The 17,426-nt window shown below is 36.2% G+C and overlaps 1 protein-coding gene across 1 annotated transcript; it reads right to left on the bottom strand.

Moving 5' to 3' along the window:
• Positions 1 to 284: 284 nt before the first annotated feature.
• Positions 285 to 16,687, bottom strand: copb2 (coat protein complex I subunit beta 2). The gene is made up of 22 exons (XM_039685529.2): positions 16,536 to 16,687; positions 15,689 to 15,826; positions 14,333 to 14,419; positions 14,085 to 14,211; positions 13,546 to 13,694; positions 13,315 to 13,461; positions 13,126 to 13,225; positions 12,202 to 12,344; positions 11,357 to 11,556; positions 11,104 to 11,214; positions 10,904 to 10,992; positions 10,612 to 10,718; positions 10,377 to 10,520; positions 10,027 to 10,157; positions 9,313 to 9,520; positions 8,078 to 8,188; positions 7,706 to 7,920; positions 7,455 to 7,547; positions 5,128 to 5,311; positions 4,513 to 4,587; positions 772 to 945; positions 285 to 677 (listed from the first exon to the last, which is right to left on the bottom strand). Exons 1-22 carry the CDS (start codon positions 16,536 to 16,538, stop codon positions 582 to 584), a joined length of 2,832 nt encoding a protein of 943 aa, XP_039541463.2. The 5' UTR covers positions 16,539 to 16,687; the 3' UTR covers positions 285 to 581.
• Positions 16,688 to 17,426: the final 739 nt, after the last annotated feature.

The following is a 17,426-nucleotide window of genomic DNA, read 5'->3' as shown; positions in this document are numbered from 1 at the left end:
TTCAGAAACTTGAAACATAATTCAGGTCTGAGGGGGTTAATTTAAGATGATCATTAATAGAAATTGAAGTCATTATTGAATGAAAAAGCTAAATCCATACCTTGTTTCAGTTTAGCGCCAACCACAATTAAACACACCTGATCCAGCTAATCAAGGTCTTAACTAGGCATAGAAACTTCCAGGCAGATTTTTTTTTTAAGGGATCTGGGATTCCATTTGGATTTTAAAGGATTCTATATTTAACAGAATATAAAACAGAAACAATGTTATGACAAGACAAATCATTGTAAGTATAGCAGATATATTTATTATGAATAATGTGACCACAATTTATCATGGTCAAACACACAAGAATCAACCTTGATGTACAGGTAAAATGTAAATTGAAGGTCCAGAGTCCAAAGTACAAAATAATTCACCGTCAATAATGCACATTCCTCCCCCTCTTTCCATCGGTGGTACCCCCTAAAATAAATTTATATTCAGCACAGTCTATCCCAGACTTCAGCTCTGGAGGTCTAACAGGAACAAATAAAAAAAAAGGTTTGGTCGCTTAAACTCAATGCGTTAGTGCTGCGGGTTTAGTCATCCAAGAAGTCGTCATCCAGATTGACGTCTGTGGTGTCAATGTCATCCAGCTCCATGTTATCCAAATCATCCTCCAGTTCATCAATAACCTTAAAATAAAATCACAATATGAGGTTACATCAAGTCTGATGTTCATTTATTACCATGGCTTTATTAACCATGTCATTTTTTTTTTTCAAATACCTTCTGTTCTGCTGCGGTCATTTTTGGAGGCTTTTCCTCAGTCGTCTCCTCCACCTTCTTAGGAGGCTGGGATTCTGCATGACTCATGACAGCAACTACTGGAGCCGAGACGGCTGCTATCACTGAGGCCAAAACACCCACATCCTCTGGGGCCTCCTCTGTGTCTTTCACCTCCTGAACATACAGGCAATTTGATTAGTTCAGGCAGAAGTTTTACCTTTCACTTAACATATTTAGATATACGGGACATCGCAATGGAACACGATTTCGATACATCTAAATATCTTTAGTGAAAGGTAAAACTTCCGAAATCTCTGTGTAAACAATGCGTGACGTAGATGCGCGAGAGATCACTTCCGGCGTAACGTCTGGAGACGGTTCAGTTGGACATCTGATTCAGATCAGTTCGACGGCTGTTAACAAGAGGTAAAAAGTCTATAAATACTGTTCGTTTTCTCACACAAACCGCTTGTTTCGTGTCTTAAGCCATCAGTGTGTACTTACATTCATGAGTCATTAAATCATGTTTAATTTTGACTTCTCTGTGCATGCTCTTTGAGGTGGGCCCCCTAAAACTGCAGGCAACAACGGTTTGACCAAAAAATGTCAAAATTGAAAATGCTGTGGAAACAAAGACACCTACATCTTGGATGCCCTTGAGATAAGCTAAAACATATCAAAAATTAATTTCAAAGTGAACTATACCTTTAATATTTCTTTAAATTGTTTGATTGAAACGTCAACGTGAAAGGACCCAGGTCAGATGTGATGTGGAGCCTCTAGCTCAACTTTGTATCGAAAATGTCTGCCTTATCATCCATAATTCAGTTTGCATATAAGAGCCACAAAGAATTCGTGTGTAGTAATGTGATGTTAAAGAGCACTTACTTGTTAAGAGTACACTTAAAGAGCAGATTGTAATAATTTTACGTAATAATTATAATAAAATTACCTTTACACCACTATGTGGCCTTTTTACCAGTGTGTACATGATTTCATGTACACAGTCTCGACTAGGACTCGACTGCCTTTGGTCTCGGTCTCGACTCGGACTTGAGTGAGCTGGTCTCTACTACAACACTGCCCCAAGGTATTTTTGGTAGGCTGTAGCGTGTTGCCATTAGGGGTGGAACAGATCATAGTTGATCCGTGATCTGTACAGATCAGGCCCCACGGCTCGGCACATGTGATTCTCAAATCTTTTGTCTTCTAAAATTACACATTGAAGCGATTTTAAATCATTTCAGTTCAGAAGAGGCAACTCAATTCGGTACTCGAACAGTGTTATTTACGCGCACAGCCACACACACCTGAGGCGTGCACACACAGAGAGCCGCGTTTCAAATGCAGACACCGAATTGATTCCTCTTTCCATGCGCCTAATGAAAGTATTAATCTGCGTTGGTGAGTATATGTCAATAAGCCAGTAACATTTTTATGAATGCCATATTTTGAGAACATGGACGACCCTCAGGACAGTTGATGGGCCAGTGCTGCATCGTCATGAAAGTCTAAGCCTTGCCAATTTAAATATTCAAGCACAAGACATGAAAGGGAATTCAATTCAGTACTTGTGTGCTGTGGAGCAATTTTTAAATGCTCAGAAAGCAAGTCTCAGACAAAGCGTGAATACAGAATTGAGCTCTCTTTCACATCTTCTAGTGCTTAAATGGACAAATGCAAACAAAATTATGTAAAAAAAAAAAAAAAAGGTGAGTATCCTAGAAAACATAATCGGTTATGTCTTAAGTGAACGTAAGCAGTTGAGAATTAAAACGCATAAATGTGTATTGGATCAGTACACCTCTTAAAGTGACAGCAGCCAAATATAACTGCTGCAGTCATTTAAAAAAAAAAAAAAGAAGAAGAAGAATCGCCCACTGTTCTTGACTAAATTACTTTCGTAACTTTAATAAGGATTAATCAATGTTTAACAGGGAACTACACTAACTTTTTCCACTGGTGGCACTTGCGCTACTAACTTTTTCAGTTACTGGCGCAAAACATGATTTGGTCGCACAAATATTTTATAGTAGGCTAAGCCGCACTCTGGATAGTAATGAATAATAATGAAACTACATTAGGGGTGGAACGGTACAGAAGTCACGGTTGGGTCGGGTTCATACCTTGGTTCAGACATTCGGACGGTTCGGTACGATTCGGTACAATGGAGTGAAAAGCAAAACAAAAATGCAGAAGGCATTTTTATAAATGTCTTAAGCCTCGTATTTTTTAAGTTGTTTAAGTTTTATTAATAAAGGCATAGAACCAGTTTATTTGTAGTGCACTGACAATAGTTTTATATAATTAGTTTATTAATTAAATTAATAAAAAGACAAAATGACCTTGATATATGTTTGGTAATTGTACTTGAATGAATGTAAAATTAATTTGCAATATTTCAGATCAATATATTTGTTTTTCTTAATTTTAACTAACCCTAACTTTATTCTCATCTGAATTATAAATACATGATTTCCGTATAAAATAATTACCATTAAAACACATTTGATTTTCTTTTTTAATCAATGTAGAATCATACGCAGGACTGTTGGAAAGCTGTGATGACAATAAAATGATAGCTTATAAATATATCTCTGGTTGTTTCTGTTCCACAACATTTTGTACGTCATGTTTGGGGTGTGGGATGAAGAGAGGGATATTTTCAGTAATTATTTAATAAAACATTTAATTTATCTTCAGTGTGTAGTATTAGCCAATCAGGTGTCTTGACGCGAATCACGCGATTATGATTATGAAAAAACTAACGTTAGTCTAAAAAACTGCTAGTGATCATATAACGTTAGTCGATGTCAATATCAGCGCTAGCAATATAATTAGTTAGCTCATGGCAGAGTTTATCAGCCGAACACCAGACCGCAAATCTACCTTTGGTGTAAGGAAGAGACACGGTGTCTTACATCTCTGCGTCTTTTTCCTGCAGCCATGCAGGCTCAGATGGTAGCCTATATGATTATGATTAGCATGCCTATTATAAAGACACAAACCTTTTACTATCATGTCATTTGAATAATATGCGCGCGATAGAGAGAGAGAGAGCAAGACAGCGCTTGTGTTGTGTGAAGACGGGATAGTGCGCGCGCGGCCAGGGCGCGCTCTCTCTCCTTCAGCTCGTTTGCGCCCTGTCAAACGCATCAGTCATTCTACTCTACAAAACTCACCGCGATCAAAAAAGGCTTTGGCGGGACAAAAAGCGGACGATCCGACAGGTTTTAGAAGATTAAATACAACCCGAAAGAAACTAAAAAAAAACAGACCCGTCAAAATAGTCAGTGATACATTTGCAACCCATTAAAAATTAGGGTCGCAATGGGATTTCAAAAGGTCGCATATGCGACCATTTTGGTCGCAGTGTAGTTCCCTGTTTAATTTATACAGTGAAAACTTTTACATTTGATTACTTTATTTAACTTCTATGCCTGAAAACTATTGCTAGACCTACCTGAAAAAAACGTTATTTCATTAGTATCTATGTTCTATTGTATCTATTTGTGCTATTGCTTTTAATTTGATTATTTAGTCATTAATAATAATTTAAATGTATATTAGTATATAGGCTAGTAGTTTTAGCTGTGGTATTGAAATTGGAATAAAGAATTGTGAATTTTCACTTGTATCTTAAATATTGGTGTCATTACTGCCCGTTTTTGCAGAAACAGTTTCATGGTTGGTAAAAAGAGAGAGTGAGAGAGAGAGAGAGAGAGACAGACAGACACACACCTGTGTAGGAGTGGGGATAATTCCTTTGGGTTCATAACCACTGGCTTCCTCCAGCACATTCCTTTCTTCATTGGGCTAAAGACAGAGAAAAGAGAGAGGGAAAAAATTGAAAAGGCAGCCTATAACTCAAATAAAATGGATTTTTTAAAAAGATAAACATTTTTAAAAAAGTATAACAATTATAACAATAATTATAACAGAGCAGTAAGCAGTGATCATCAGGGTCCAAACAGACTGCAATGACAAGATACAGTTTTTCGCTGTTAAAAAAAAAACTTCTTGGAGTAATGATGATTTTATATTATAGCATCCCTATGGGTGTAAATCTGACTATATTTATAAGTTTAAACAAGTGGCTTGGCTTGAAGATCAGCTTATCAGCGTATCTTCAAAAGAACTGCTTGGATCCTGCATAAGTAAACAGTGAAAGAGTGTCTTCTTGATATTGTTGATATTGGTAATTAAAATTGTAACTATCAAAAATTTGTTTTTGGTAATTTAAATAAAGCTGAAAATATAAGCACTCAAACTTAAAAACCTCCACCAAAAATAATGACAATAGTACATAATATCTAAATCTAAAAAAAAAAAAAAGAAAAAAAAATGCTTTCTTACTGTGATCAGTGGGTAGTCGGAGGCAGGTCTGGTTTTGCCGAGGCAGGACTCTCTCAGGTACTGTTCTGCCACGAATGCCTCTTTCAGGCCTGGGAACAAGTTCTCATACTCTGTAGGATCTGCCAGAGACTCTGCAGCTTTCTGATTCACTTTAGACAAGCTCTCTCTCCAAAGTTTCACCACCCTGTTATCAAACACACAATTACAGGATTGTAAAAACAAATAATAATATATGCACCAATATAGCACACCAATATATGTAGAATTATCTTTTCACAGTGAGATCAAATAATAAGTCAAAATGAGAATAATTTTGAAGGGCAAGTCAAGTGCCTTCCATTGTGGGATACAGCATCTCACACAGTGTGCTCCGACTGGAAACTAGACAAAATAATTAGCATATTGTGTGCACTTTTTTTTTTTGTAATATGTCATATGCCCTTTGTAATATAATTTTTTTAAATGTATCTCTTGAAACCATTTGTTTGTGTGTTCTTTCAAATTTAGATGTGTTAAACTGCAAGATGCATTATCTCCTATGCAAATGGGTCAATGGGACGTGTGCAGAAGGACAAAACAGAATGTTCTGTCCTTCTCAGAAATAGATAAGCTTGCTTGCACCAAGAGCAAAACATTATATATTTAGTTGTTTTTGAAGAGGTTTTTGAAATGACATACGTGTTTTTACGTGTGGGTATAGGGCTGAACGATTAATTGCATTTGCGATAAAATCGCGATATGATGAAACGCGATTTCGTAATCGCAAGAGCTGCGATTACACTGGTCACGTGACACGCGAGAGAAAAGCAGTCTGCAAGATAAAGCATCAACTTGCCACGCTACGCGGTCAGGCGTTCAGAAAAGAAGAGTTTATTTTTAATATATGTGATATTGTGTTATTTATTCTCTCCTCAACAATCCTGGATCGATTCAGAGAATTTCAGAATCGAGTATGAGCTTATAGTTTTTAAACACAGATGCGTGATGACGCCGTGATGATGCTTTAGAAACGAACCGGGTTCTGAATCTGCTTGCTTCTATTTTCTCGCTCTCTCTCTTCCTCACTCACACACAAGACACCGCTCGAACCTTACAAAACATAGTAGCTAACGTTATTTCATAAAGTTAGGGACTGAACCGAATTACAAGGACATTCGCGGGCTTCAATGAACAGGTTTTGCCGCTTTGCTTGATGTTATAACGTTACACTTGCAGTGCGCGTTCTCTCCCGCGGGTATTTTCTTTACAAATGCTTCACAGAGGCATTATTTATGTCTTTTGGAATGCAGTCGGGTTATATATTAAAACCATGAAAATCACTGAGAAGGCTGCTTTCATTTTAAAATACTAACGCCTGCTTTGTGAAGAGCGCTCGTGCATGCGGCCGTGAGCGACTCATTGGTAAATGTACTTGCATGTCAAAATGCTTTTATGACGCGAAATTAATGTAAACACGGTCAGTTATATCTTAAACCAACAGGACAAACCACATTTACAATTTGAAAAGAGATATATGCATTAGTGTGAATGCAGCATATCGTATCTAAACTGAGGGGGAATTACTCCAGCTCTTGAATGAAAAACATTCAGACAGCCTACTTTTAAATACTGAGACCACTCTTTCTTTATTGCTTGTAATGTTTTTTTTTGTTTGTTTCTCTTTATTTACTAGCTTTTATATTTTGAAGCTATATTATTTTATATAGCCTATTTAAAATTCTTAACATGTAATTGGTTTAATTAAATGTTTTTTTTAAAGTATGTGTTTTTACACATGTAATTAAATACATATTTTAAGAGTTATTAAGATTAATTAATAAGAAAAAAAGTAGATCGGATCATGAGCTATCTAAAGATTCCCATCCCTACTGTACAATGATTTATTGCTTGTCTTTGTCGACTAATACAGAAGGTAAATAACTTTTTTTTTTAAAATCGCATATTAAATCGCAATCGCAATATTGGTTAAAAAAATCGCAATTAGATTATTTTCCAAAATCGTTCAGCCCTAGTATACATAGATAAAAAGTGTTAGAATATGGAGAACTGTGTACGTGCACGGGGTTTTGGGTCAAGGAAAAACACAAGCTCTTCTACGAAGGTAAGAAGGGGAGGGGTACATTTTGGAGGATGTTCTTTTATATATAAACTGTGTAAGATGAGAAGACCTTTGCCGTCAGACTCTGTCTGTGTGTGCCTTTCTGCCTTTCTTATAAGAAATAAATACTTATGACTTTCGAGATCTTCATTTGTTCTTCAATTGCTCAATCACTTTCTTGAAAAAAAAATCTATTTAATGCTGTGACAAAGTGAATGTGAATACAGACCTGGATACTTGGCTCGGCAGATATGTGCGGGCAAGAAAGGCAGCTTCTGGTAGACGATTGGTCTTGATCAGGAGCTCCAAACAGTTGTCCAGTCTGGAAAGACAAAATAACAATCAGTGACTGAAACATGACTTCCTATAGGAATGCATAGTAGACTATGAGAAGATAATCCACAAAAGTAAAACATCTTTAGTCAAAATATTTATATTTGTATTTCAGCAGGCAAAAGTCTGTTCAGTTATAATACTTACTTTCCCTGGAGGAAGTAGGTCATGAAGGCAACATTGTTTTTTCCGTCACGCTCTGCCCCCTCTGCAAGCTTGGCAACCATAGCAGCATTGCCAGATGCAGTGGCCAGCAGCAGAAGACCTCCATAGTCCTGGGCATGATGGAGGCACTCCTGTGCCAAACCAAACTGGCACTTACTGATGGCCAACTCTGCCAACTGCTTCCACTTCTGCTCAGACTACAGAAGAAAAACATATTTATTCAGAAATCTTAATTATATTATATACATGCAGAATCTTGAACATTACTTTTACAGAAAAACTTTTTTCCACTACAATAAATGCAATTAAAGTTGTAAGCAATTGAGCTTGGCCACCACTAGGGGAACAACAAACCTCAGCTTCTACTGCTAGCTGGTAGGCGATTTTCAGCTCTCCTAACTGCAGCGCCAGCTCAAACCGGTGCTCTGGATCAGTGGACACGGCCAGAGCCTGCTGCTTGAAACCCTGAATGCACACGGACAAGATAGTAAGATAGTAAGTACATTTATTTGTCCTCGTGAGGAAATTTGTTTGCATAGCAATCAAGTAGGCATTTCAACATACATCATACACAAAAAAATAAATAAATAAATAAAAGAAAAATACAAAGACACATACTAATACACTTAGCCCATATTTCCACATTCCCTGCACTTTTAACTACCTATTTGATTTAAGCAATACCAGATCAGCTGAGTATCCTATACCTATTTAAACTTAGCTATTTAAAAGCTTAATTGCTTGAGGCACAAATGAAGACTTTGATCTATTTTTAGTGAATAGAGGGAGGCAGTACCGTCGCCTAGAAGGCAGTAGTTCGAATGAAGAGGCAAGAGGGTGCCTCTTGTCTCCCACAATGGTTTTTGCCTTGTTCATTACTCTTTCCCTGTAAATGCATTCCACACTTGGTAACTTGATCCCTAATAGTTTACTGGCCAGTTTTACTGTTTTCCTTACAGACTTCTTCTGTGCCTCAGTAGCATTTCCAAACCAGCAGATGATGCAGAAGGCCAACACACTTTCAATAAAAGAAGAATAAAACATCTGAAGCATTTTGTTGTGAACATTAAAGGATGACAATTTCTTTAAAAAGTACATTCTTTGTTGAGTCTTAGTATTGATGAGATCAGACCACAGATCCCATTTAAGCTAATGGTCAATCACTATGCCAAGATATCTATAATTTGTAACTGATTGTATAGCCTCCCCGTTAATAAAAGTTAAATTTGATGATTGTGTCATTCTAAAATCAATAGACATTTATTTTGTTTTGGTGGTGTTTAGAAGGAGGCTTGACTTTTCACACCAATTTAAGAAATAGTCAAGAACTGGCCCATGCTCCTTCTCATCATCATATATGACAAAGATCCTTTAGATATCACAGAACATATTTCAGATGCAGCGCAAGGCTTTGTTGACCCACATGTGTTTACATAGATCTTCACAAGGTCTTTAAAGTGTGACAACTTGAACTTCATGCTTATATTTATTACTTACAATGTACGATTCTAAGCTGCTGTTATTTTTGCAGAGCTAGAACGCTGTTATTTGCAAATTATGACTTACAGGCAAACACTTTGAAGTCTTACCTGTTTTTCCAGGAAGTGGGCAACCCTGGTTCTCTGTTCTTTAGGGATGGTGGGTAGCACTTTGTCTGCCATGCCAAAGTCTCTGCGCATGACAGCAGTCTGGTACTCCAGGACGGACACCAGAAGAGAGTAACTGACAATGTTCAGCTCCTTATCGCCGAGGTAAAGACGGTCATCTTTAGGAATGTATCCCAGAAGGTACATGGTTCTATGACAAATAAGACACTGTTAGACTGAATGAATAAAGCCTTCCTTCTATATGTATACTGTTTTACTAAGTTTGGGGTCAGTATTTTTATTTTTTCAAGAACTTAATATTTCTATTTAGCAAATTAAATTGATAAAAAAAAGATGGAGTAAAGACATTTACAACATTACAAAAGATTCCTATTTCTTTTCTTTCTAATAGTGTTCTTTTAAAATTCCTACACAAAAGAATCTTGAAAATATGTATCATGATTGTATCACAACAAAAATTATTCTTGAGCACCAAATCAGCATATTACAATAATTTCTGAAGAATCATGTGACACTGAAGATTGGAGTACTGCTGAAAATTCAGCTTTGCCATCACAGGATAAAATTACATTTTGAAATGTGTTAAATAGAAAGAGACTTCCTTCAAAAACATTTTCAAATCGTACCAACCACAAATTTGGAACGAGTGTGAATGTGATTAATATATTTAAAACATGTTTATGAATTTGACGGTACCTATCCAGGTGAGCAATGGTGACAATCTCTCCTCCAACAAAGTAGTTGAGTCTGTTGACTGAGCTGGTGTAAATGAAACAGTCTCCCACCCACAGACCCGTCTTTACCACTTCCTGAATCTCTCCCAGGACCTGCACACACAAACAGAGGAGATCAGACCTTTTGTTTCAATTCTTTGAAGTAAACATCAAAATTGACTTGATTTACAGTCTTAATAAAAATCCTGGTTGTATTGTTAAGGGCATTTTAATTGAATTATTTTTAATTACAAATTTAATTAAAATGTGTTCCCTTTGAAACAACCCTTTTCAAGCAATTAAACATGACTGTTGTGTTTAATGTGCACTGACCTCAAAAGCATCTTCGATTCCATCTTCAGTAACCCCCTCATTTGACTCTTGAGAAGCGGCCACCTTCTCTGACAGATAACGCAGGATGAAGAAAGACTCCTCTGTGGCAATGCAAACCAGCTCACCAGAGTCTGACCAGAAAATCTGTAAGTACAGATACAATTGGTCCAAGCACATTAAGAAATTGTCAAAGCATACAGAACAAAAGTCAGGAGGACTGTAGCAGTTGACTCACGTGTTTGGGCTGGATCTCAATGCGACGAATCAGCTCTGTGTTATCCCAGTCATAGAAAGCCAAACCATTCACTGATCTGACGCCCAGCAAGAAACCACCATAGATGCCTGCAAGCACACAACCATTCATTTACATAAAACCATAAAAGTCTACCATGCTTGTACAACATGTAATCAAGGATTTGAGTGTGATGTATACTGTGCATTTGTACATTTTCTGTATCTTTTATATTATATATTTGCATACAATCTTGTTGAACTACTTGCCTATGATGCAATGCAAAACAGTTTACCTTCTGCTCCAAAGTCGGGCTTAAAAGATTTTTTCTCCTTAAAGTTTTTGAAGATTTTCACCAGACTGCTGCTTTCCCGAATCGCGTACCTTGATTTAAAACAAATTCATGTCAGTTTTTACGCTTCTCCCAGTCGGTGGGTGTATTTGGTAAGCAGCTGCTCTGAACATCTGTTTTCTATATGCTTGTAGAGCACTTACTCAGATGAATCATGGGCCCAGACAAACTCCTGTGCAGATCCAAAGCTCTTGTTCCTCAGAGCCACAGCGGTGTAGATGATGTACTCTCCATCTCCGCACACCACAACAAACCTAAACAACAAGATTAAGGTGCTGAATCTTTGGATGCTGAGAAATGTATCATTTGTAAAATTATATTTACATTAATAAATTACAGCAAGGATCAGGCTGCATGTACAGTAGCGGTGTTAGAGGAAAGATGTGATAGACTTACCTGCCGTTAGGATTGTGCTGGAGAGTTTGAGGGTAGATCTCACAGCTGCCCATGTCCTTCACTGCCAGTGGCAGCCTCTCGCCATCCTTGATCTCAGCATCTCCCATGGCTTTAAGGTTAGCCTGCTGAATCTCAGAGTGTTTGGCCCAAATTATCTTTCCGTTGGCATCCATTGACATGGCTGGCTCCTCACGACCAAGCTAAAACACAAATATAAACCGATAAATTACAAAGAACTGTCCACATAAGATATTACATTATATAAAGCTTGTCAGAATATTAGTAAATGTCCATTGAAGTAGATAGGAATATCATGTACACTGGACATCTAAAATTTAGAGAAAAAAAAAACGGCTGCATTTATTTGAGAAAATACAGTAAAAACAGTAATATTGTGTAATACTATTACAATCTAAAATACCCATTTCAATTTTGATTTATTTTAAAATGTGATTATTCCTGTGATGGCAAAGCTGAATTTTCAGCAGCCACTACTCCAGTCTTCAGTGTCACATGAAATCATTCTTATATGTGGATTTGCTGTTCAAGTAACATTTTGAACTTCTTGAAAATAGTTATTATATGCTGTTATTTTTGTGAAAACTGTGATACTTTTTTTCTGGGATTCTTTGATGAATTGAAAGAACAGCATTTATTTGAAATAGAGATCTTTTGTAACATTATCTATCACCGCTATCCCCTGCTGACAGCCCTGGCCCTGAAGCAACCTAATGGCTCCCTTATTGCGAGGAGTGAACTTTCCTATTATCAGCCTGAGCTTTAGCCAGTATTTCACACCAATGACAGGCAACAGCGTGGTGTTACTTTTGAATTATTTTCAGTACCTTGATAATGATGCTGCCTTCGTCATAACCCAATGCCACATTGTTGGAGCCGCGCAAGCCGGACACACACCACACCCGCTCCATACCATAGTTCAGGGTGCTCTCTAGACGGTAAGTGCTGGAGTGCCAGATACGAACCGTGCCTTAACAAAAGACAGTTACAAGAAGCTTTAAAGGTCAAGTGTTCATTTTTAATTTGAAAATAATTTATACTAGTGATGGGAGAAACAAAGCTTTTCAAACTTCGAATCAACTGGACCAATTGCTTCGCAAAATGATTCACTCAAAACACAACACACACGCTAGTGACCACTTTTGTCAAAGTGAAAATGCCTTGAAAATTCAGCCCAAACATCCATAAACACCTTTTTAAAAACCAACTGTAAATGTTTTATTGAAGGTGTAATCTTTAACAAATCATCTAATCCCATTAAATATAAAGTGTCTTTTTTTATTTTATTTTTATTCTATTTATAGGGACTACAACTCTTCCTTTATATCATACAAATGTATCATGTCTACAAGTTTGTATGATATCAGGTAAAAAATCATATTTAGACACTGGTCCACAGAGATCGCCCCTTTAAATGGCGAACCATTTAAATTTCTATACATTATGAAACATTTATGCCATAACCAAGCCTCATTTACTGAAATCACGTGACTTCGGCAGTTTGATACGTGCTTGGAATCACTGGATCAAAACTAACTATCAAAGCATCATAAAGTATTGTTTTAAAAGCACCCATCACTTTATTCAATCCCAGTTTAATGTACAGGGACCACTGAAAGATTTTTGCTTTCAAAATATTGTACCGTTATAAAAAAAATAATTTAAACATTTGCATAAGGAATGAGGCAGTACAGTTTTATAAAAGTGATCGTTAAAAGAAAATCTATAACATTCTCCTAAAGGTGACTAACCATCCTCTGATCCAGTGATGATGATCGGCAGCTCTGGGTGGAAGTTTACACAGGACACATTCTGAGCATGACCCTCAAGAGTCTGGACACATGTCTTATTCTAAAGAGAGAGAGGCAGAACAGAAAAGATGTAAATAAATAGCCAGGAATGACTTGCTCTATTGATTATCATCAATTTCATTATAGTACCTGATAGTCCCAAATCTTAACCAGTCTGTCATCAGCTCCAGATATGAGGTAGGGTTTATCTCCTCCACTGTAATAATCAATGCAGTTCACCCCCTTATCATGACCCTCCAGAGTAAAGTTAGGAGAGGAAGAGCCCAGCTGCCAAACCTGAAACACAACAAAGAAGAAATGATGCGGGAGATGTCAAGTCAGATTCAAAATGGCTCTATCCGCATAAGTGTACTAACTTACCTTGATGGTTCTGTCCAGCGATGCACTCGCAAACTGGTTGTTGTCCTTGGGGTTGATGACAATCTGCATGACGTAGTGTGTGTGGCCCTCAAATACCTGACTGCAGGACCATTTCTTCTCCCAGTCCCACAGCTTTATCAACATGTCATCTAAATGCACACACAGCCAATAAATGTTAAAACAAAGAGTTTTGTACATAAGCCACTGTTTAAAGTTTTTTTGTTTTGTTTTTCCAAAAATAAATTTCTTCAAGTATCAAGTATCAAGTATGCATTTATTTGATCAAAAATAGTAATATTGTAAAATATTAAGACAATTTAAAATAACTTATCCATTTAATAAATTTAAAAAAATGTAATTGATGGCAAAGCTGGCATTATTCCAGTCTACAGTTTCATATGATCCTTCAGAAAACGTTATAATAAACAGATTTGGTGCTCAAGGAATATTTTCTTGTTATCAATGTAGAAATCTGTTGTGCTGCTTAATATTTTTGTGGATATAAAAAGAAAGTTCAAAAGAAAAGCATCTGTCCATACCGCTGCTTGTGAGGATGTAGGGCTGGGTGGGATGCACAGCAATGCAGCGAATGTAATCTGAATGGGCCTCAAACATGTGTACTCGCTCTAATGTGTTGTAGTTAAAAACTCGAATTTGCATGTCATCCTAGAAAAAAAGGGGGGATTTATTAAATAGTTTAATATCAGTACCAAATCTATAATAAAAGGAATAGTATATTAATAGATATTATAGAATAGTGTACATTATTATTCATGTATATACTTACAGCACCAGTTATGACCCAATTTTTCCTGGCAACAAACTTGGCAGCTCTTACTGGCAGGTCACAGACTTCAAACGTCTTAACCAGAGTCTATTAAAAGTATAAGAGATTATAAGACAATCATTAAACACACTTAACCCCTTAACTGTCACCGTCCCGGTACCGGGACGCCTAACTTTACTTCACTATATTTCTATTAAATCCTAATCTAATTATGACAAATTATATATTTTTGGAAAGGTCTAAGACTTCTAATTAAATATTTGACCCCTGTTTTGTGTTAAAAATTATGTAGGAAGAGTAATTAATGAATTTATGACAAGAGTGCACCTAAAAAAATCTGCATCATAACAGGAGATTTGACCTTTGTCACAAAAAGTTGATGCACCCACTTTTAATCATTGAAACTTCTGTTTTTATGCTAAAAGTTCATAATAAAACATATAATCTTGCATTTTTCAATAAAAAATAAAATTTATAGTATAACATTATCCTCTAAAAATTAAAATATATATATTATCCTCTAAAATACAATAATATTTTTTATCGCCTTTTTTATTATATCACATATTTTAGTAGTTATCATAAATTAGGTATCATTTGAAAGCTTATAAACTCAGAATTCATCCTGTGAAAACCATTTCATAATTGAACGTTGCGTTACCATAGAAACGGTACTTATTTTATGAGGCTCCTCCCCTTTTGGACATCCTTATATTTCATAATTTATGATCAAAACCTTTTCTAATCTTGACAAAACACATTGTCAGAAAGGTCTGAGTCTCAAGGTTCCAAATTTTGTGACAAAATTGATATTTGGACAGATATGTATTAATTTATTAAGGCAGAATATACACAACTAAATTCAATGGAATTCAATGGCACCCGGTGGCTATTTTTGGTACTACACCTAAACAAAATCTCATGGGAACTTCAATTTTTGTGATATCAACTTCAAATTTGGAACATAACTTTGTTAGATTTATGGCTTTGATTTTATAGTAATTTTAGAGTAAAAATATTTTGTAAAATATATATTTTATATAAAATAAAAAATAAATAGTACAGTATATTTGATTTACTGTGAATTAAAACTTCCATAACTTTTTCATACTTTCATTTTTTGAAGTGTTTTCACTTCAGCAATAATCTGCTGAGTGTTTTCTTTAAAACAAGACCAAACTTGGGTATATATTCCAATGCATTCTTGAATTACAACCATTTAAGTGTGAATAGAGCATTTAACCCCCATTCTCAAAAAGGGGGGGTGACAGTTAAGGGGTTAATGCTCTACTGGAGCCCTACTGTTTGTTGTAAAGTTCAGATGGTATTAAAAATGCTGAAAAGTTTCCTACTTACTTGCGTTTCATGATTCCACACACAGACACTGCCGTTGTACAGACTGGCCAGCATCCATGGCTCAGATGGATGAAGGTCTACGCTTTTGACACGGTCAGATCGAGCCGTGAGTTTGCGCTTGATGTCCAGCCTAAGAGGCTAGAGGAGGAGAATCAGAATCACTATTACTTTAAAGTGGTTATTCATCAGCATCAATCTCTTTTGTCAGCAGTCCCAGTTATATAGTAGTGACACTATCAGTCTATAGAAAAAGCTCAAAACTTAATTGTGTCAGGAACAAAAAGCAGTTATTATTATTTTTTTATTCAACCTGTCTACCCACAACTACACAAACATTTGCCATTTATCACCCATAATACTAGCAACTAACCTTTACAGCACAGTTAAGATTGAGAAGCAGCACAATTACGTTACAACAAATCATGTTACAAGATAATGTCAGGAGTGACCGTGCAACTCAATATAATATATAAAGCATCACATAATTATACAGTGCTTATTTATTAACGTGTAACGTTACTGTTAACGTTATAGTCACATTGATCATTTCATCAGCTGTTAGCCAGAAGACAGATATCACTTGATACAACACTTGAGAACAATGTTGTTGTTGTTTTTTATAATATATGTGATAATGTTAAGTTTTAAATGCAAGTAATATCTCAGAAAATAGGGAAAATGAATAAATAATTTACAGACTGGTTAATGAGAGTTGTCTATGTGGCCATTCCTAAGGGCCTTGCGAGGCTAACAGCGCGAGCTAACGTTATTGAAAGCGTATTTTTCCTTAATATATGCGAAACAGCTACAATATTGCCCATAACGAAAACATTGATGTGACACTTACCATGTTTGCGTTTGCTGTTTTTTGTCTCCTTCAGTTGCAGTATTTTATATCATCCACCGAGAGTCTGATGTGTTTTTCGGCTTCAGTTGTGTGCACGGCAAGCAAATGTGACGTGGAACTTCCTCAAAGCCAGTGCGCTTGACGTCGGAAGCGTTGACGTGACACTCGGACGGCTTCGGAGTTTTTCGGGTAATTTCGGTTAAACTCGGCATTTGAGTGACACTGTTTGATGACGTTGCCTTGCAATGAGTTTGAGCTTTCCTAAAGACTAGACCAACTACCTTTATTGTAGGCCTACGTAGCCTATGATTAATAATAACTAAACCAAAATTCTCAGTCAAACGTGTTCTTAAATATTATATTATAGCCTATGATAATAAATAATTTACACTCTAAAAAATGCTGGGTTGTTTTAACCCAATTTTGGGTAAAATGTGGACGAACCCAGCCATTGGGTAAAAAATGTAATTTAAAAATGTAACCCAATGGCTGGGTTTGTCCACATTTTACCCAAAATTGGGTTAAAACAACCCAGCATTTTTTAGAGTGTAAATACAGCCTCTCTCAGCAATGATAGCAGTAAGTCAAACTCAAAAGTAGCCTAATACACAATTTCGATTTTTTTTCTCATTATGGTGAAAAACCCAAACTACTGTGTTTTCTCGGTTACCAAAGCAAATGTGCTTTTTCAATTAACCCTGTAAAGCCTGACTTATAAAAAGTTATAGACTTTATAGCCTTCGACAATAAAAATCGAAACCAAAATTACATAGCCTATGTTTTTGTGTTGGTGTTTGTGAATATAATATTTGATACATCAAGCTTTTATATTAAAAAATGGATTTTATAATATAAATAATAACTGAGCCAAAAATAAGCAAAAATATGCAA

The sequence above is a fragment of the Pimephales promelas genome, chromosome 5 (genome assembly GCF_988280905.1).
Source record: "Pimephales promelas chromosome 5, fPimPro1.hap1.1, whole genome shotgun sequence".
Classification (NCBI taxonomy): Eukaryota; Metazoa; Chordata; class Actinopteri; order Cypriniformes; family Leuciscidae; genus Pimephales; species Pimephales promelas.
Note: the sequence above shows the minus strand (reverse complement) of the source record. Positions and strands in the feature narration are given on the sequence as shown.